Here is a 4,295-nt window from a genome sequence, read left to right as displayed (position 1 = left end):
TTTTTTTTAAATATAAGTGTATGTCGAGACACCATTGCTACTACTAATTCAATTACTCAACCAATTGCTTCTTATGAACCAACTACAAACAATACCAGAAGTCATGCAAATATGAATGGTGAATACTCTATTTATATTTCTAATATTTTATCATCATCATATAATAATCATTTAAAACATTTATAATATTGAATAAATATAAAGTTTTATTAACATACATTACTATATAAATGTGTTTAGTTAAAATTTTTGTATTATTATGCTTATTAGTTATCATAATAATAAATAAATTTTTATTATGTCTATTATCTGTATTGCTCTTTAAATTTTGCTTACTATATATTGTAAACAAAATTCTAAATTTAATAAAAAAAATTTAAAATAAATACTTAACAAATAAAACATTTAAAATAGTTGATACATTCATGAAACTAATAATAATAAGAATAATTTTATAATAAAATTTTCATAACAACATATATCTTTTAAAATTAAAGAAAAAAATTGAACAAAAAAATGTAATTTAAACACAAAAATGACAATTAATAGATACTACAAAAATATTGTTGTTCTATCTCATGTATTTAAAAATAAACTGTAAAAATTATATGTGTCCTTTTATTTAATATAAGGTTATTAACAAATTAAGCATTTAATAAATAGTAAAATTAACTAATGGCACAATGTGTTCTAATTTCTTAAAATAAAAATAAAACTAAATATTATATTAAAAATTACAAGTCAATAGGTAACTAAATAATGTAGACCTCAAATTAAAAACATAGACAACTGTGTATACATTCTTATGAGTTACAAGAAAAATTTTTAATGAATCACTAATTTAAGTACTAACTAAAAAAAATGTTACTACAATTGTTATCCAATAGCAAAAACCATAAAACACATAATATCATTTAGTGTTGGAAAATAAAATTTAACGTCGTTATAGTTATAAGAGAATAAACCCTTGATAATAACAAGATTATCAAATTAAAATTTAATAATGTAAAAAAAATTATTAACATAAACACCAACAAAAATAACAAAATAAAAGTATACCATGTATATTAACCATAAAAAATATTTATGCAATTTTAATGGACAAATTTTTATTGTATCATTAATTTATCATAATAATTTTAAAAAATATAATTAAAATTATTACAAATTACTGGGTGACATTCAAAACTTTCATAAAATTGAATAGCAAACAAAAATACAATAGAATCATATCATTTTAAAAATATTCTTTACATATTTCAATATAAGTCAGGATAAAAATTTGCAGTATTAAATATATATTTAACCTCATATATTACTTAGAACTTCAAACTTTGACAATCTTATATGAGTTTAGGCAACAGAAAAACCTAGAAAAAGACAGATCTTTAAAAATTACGTTTATTTTTCAAAAAACAAACCTCAATTGAGAAGTTGTATACATATTCTTTGTTCACTCTTGATTTCACTATCTAAAATAATATGAAATAATTAATGAATTCGACTCGAGTACCTAACCATACAATTATTGGCACACTTAGAAAAAAAATCTATAACATAATAATATTTTAATATTCCTATGCGAGTGCAAAAATTAAACACCATTTCCGAACATCCCACAATTGTGCTCGAAATTTTCAAGAGAATAGAACAGTGCTTCAAACTACACTACTTCCTACAATGACATGTACACACTGAAATGCACGTCTATTTCACCGTGAAACTTTGGACATGTGTTGCAATGGAGGAATTTCTTTGCCCCAAGTAAATGCTTCTCAGGAATTACTTGAAATCTTCTTAGACCCTTCTGCAGAAGAGAATTATTTCAGGAAACACATTCATGGTTACAATCATATTTTTTCATTCACTTCGTGCGGTGTACAGATAGACAAACAATTAGCTACAACAAGTCATGGTATATATACATTCCATGCTCAAGGATCAATGTACCACAGTATAGGAGGATTTTATCCAGATCAAGGGCGCGACCACGCTTCTTGCAACTGTATATATACGATACTGAGCACGAGTTACAAAATAGGATGCTGGAGAACACAAAACTGCACAAAAGGTGGTTTTGAAGCTACAACAATTGTTGCACCAATATAATCCTTTTATCCATGTATTCTGTCAGCTTGCATAATGACTAGATGTGCAAGAGTGTAGTTTGGTGATTAGAGAGTGACCTGCTAATCAACCACAATACAGTCTCCCAACTGCTTCACAAGTGGCAACCATAATAGTCGGTAATGACATCGAAACAATGGTGCGCGGACGAGATATCAAGGTTCAAACTCATACTAGTAACCTCAGAAGGATTCAGGAGTTTGTTGGATATTATGATCCACTACAATATCCTCTTCTTTTTCCATTTGGAACCCATAGATGGGATATAAATACTCAAACTCAACGTGGAAACAAAGTATCATGCCGGACATATTACAGCTATATGCTCGAGGTATAATCTTCTATATTTGCTACATCATTTATAGACTTCTGTAGATGATAGTTTGTACCAATACATCATTTCACAATTTCTAACAATTTTCTATAATCCTCAATATTCATAGATCCGCCCTAATGATCACTCAACAGTTTTGCAAGCGGGGCGACTTCTTCAATAATATGTTGTTGACAACTATGTGAAAATGGAAACAGGCAAGTTAAGATGGGTTCGACAAAGACAAAAGGAACTTTGAGCTAAACTATATCAAGGCTTACAAGATGCTTTGCACACAAGAGAGAATAATGCTGGTAATTATTCAATTTAATGGCCACACAATTGATCATTACGTGTTCCTGAATTTAAACTTTAAAACTAATAATACTTTTCTCTAAAATTGGTATTAGAAATGTTGGCAAAAGAACGATATTACCATCGTCGTTCGTGGGCAGTCGTCGAGACATGACTCAACAGTACGTGGATGGAATGGCTATTATTCTTAAAGAAGGTAAACCAGATATTTTTCTAACTATGACATGCAATTTATCATGGTCAGAAATAGCTTCAGAACTCAGTCCTACTCAAACTCTACATGATCATCCGGATCTAACAACTAGGATTTTCAGAGCCAATTTCGAACAATTAAAGCAGGATGTTATTACCAAAGGTGTATTGAGAAAGGTGAAAAGTTATATTTATGTCACCAAATTTCAAAAAAGAGGATTGTCACACGTACATATGTTGTTAATCTTAGAAAACAATGACAAGTTGAGTGATCCTGACCAATATGATAGTTTGGACTGAGCGGAAATACCATGTAAAGAAACGGAACCCCACTTACATGAGGCAGTGCTAAGGCATATGGTCCATGGTCCTTGCAGAACACTAAATCAATCTTCACCGTGCATGAAGAACGGTCAATGTAAACGCAACTACCCAAAAGAGTTCATACCAGAGACACGACGAGGTGATGACTCATATCCTCAATATAGGAGACGATTTGATACTCCAATCCCTATAAACCAAAATGTCACAATTGACAATAGATGGGTGGTTCCGTACAACCCTTGGCTACTACTGAAGTATGATTGTCATATCAATGTAGAGATATGTAGCAGTATTAAGAATATAAAATATCTATACAAGTATTGTTATAAGGGACCAGACCGTGTGGCAATGGAGGTTCACAGAAGTTCTCATTATGATGAGGTGCAACAGTTTATTGATGCAAGATGGATTTCCGCTTCAAAGGCATGCTGGAGGATATTTAGATTCAACCTTTACCGAATGTACCCATCAGTTGAAAGGTTGCAAGTTTATTTTCCAAATCAACATCAAGTGAGCTTTTATGAGCACCAAACTATTTCTAAAATAGTTAATAATGACTATTTCTGAAGAACAATGCTCACTAAATTCTTCCAACTTAATCGGGGTAATGACCAACAATCTAGGCATCTTTTGTACAGGAAAATTCCAGAATATTACAGTTGGCACAGCAAGGAAAAAATGGCATCGACGTAGGTCACAAAAGAGAGCTATCGGTCGGATCTATACCGTTTCACTAACAGAAGGTGAAAAATTCTATTTGCGTATTCTATTGTCAAATGTAAGAGGCCCAACTGGTTGGGATGATTTGCTAACAGTCGATGGTGTCCAATATTCGTCCTTTAATCAATCCGCTCAGCATCGAGGACTGTTGGAGAGTGATAGTAGTATAAGATCATGTTTGGTTGAGGCATCCATTTTGAGAATGCCATGTGCTTTAAGAAGGTTGTTTGCCACCATTTTAATTTTGTGAGCCAACAGATGTAAGAAGTCTGTGAGACGAGTTTCTTTCATGTATGGTGGATGA

General features: G+C 30.9%; 1 protein-coding gene across 1 annotated transcript; it reads left to right on the top strand.

Annotated features, from left to right (window-relative positions):
* Window positions 1-3,349: 3,349 nt before the first annotated feature.
* On the top strand, window positions 3,350-3,838 carry LOC140174337 (uncharacterized). The gene has a single exon (XM_072198778.1). The coding sequence runs from the start codon at window positions 3,350-3,352 to the stop codon at window positions 3,836-3,838; it is 489 nt and encodes a 162-aa protein (XP_072054879.1).
* Window positions 3,839-4,295: the final 457 nt, after the last annotated feature.

Source organism: Arachis hypogaea, chromosome 7 (assembly GCF_003086295.3).
Source record: "Arachis hypogaea cultivar Tifrunner chromosome 7, arahy.Tifrunner.gnm2.J5K5, whole genome shotgun sequence".
Taxonomy (NCBI): Eukaryota; Viridiplantae; Streptophyta; class Magnoliopsida; order Fabales; family Fabaceae; genus Arachis; species Arachis hypogaea.
The sequence above is the reverse complement of the archived record's forward strand: the minus strand, read 5'-3'. Positions and strand labels throughout refer to the sequence as shown.

Excerpts from the sequence above, each read along its gene's own strand:
- LOC140174337 (XM_072198778.1), top strand. The coding sequence starts at position 3,350 with ATGAAGAACGGTCAATGTAAACGCAACTACCCAAAAGAGTTCATACCA.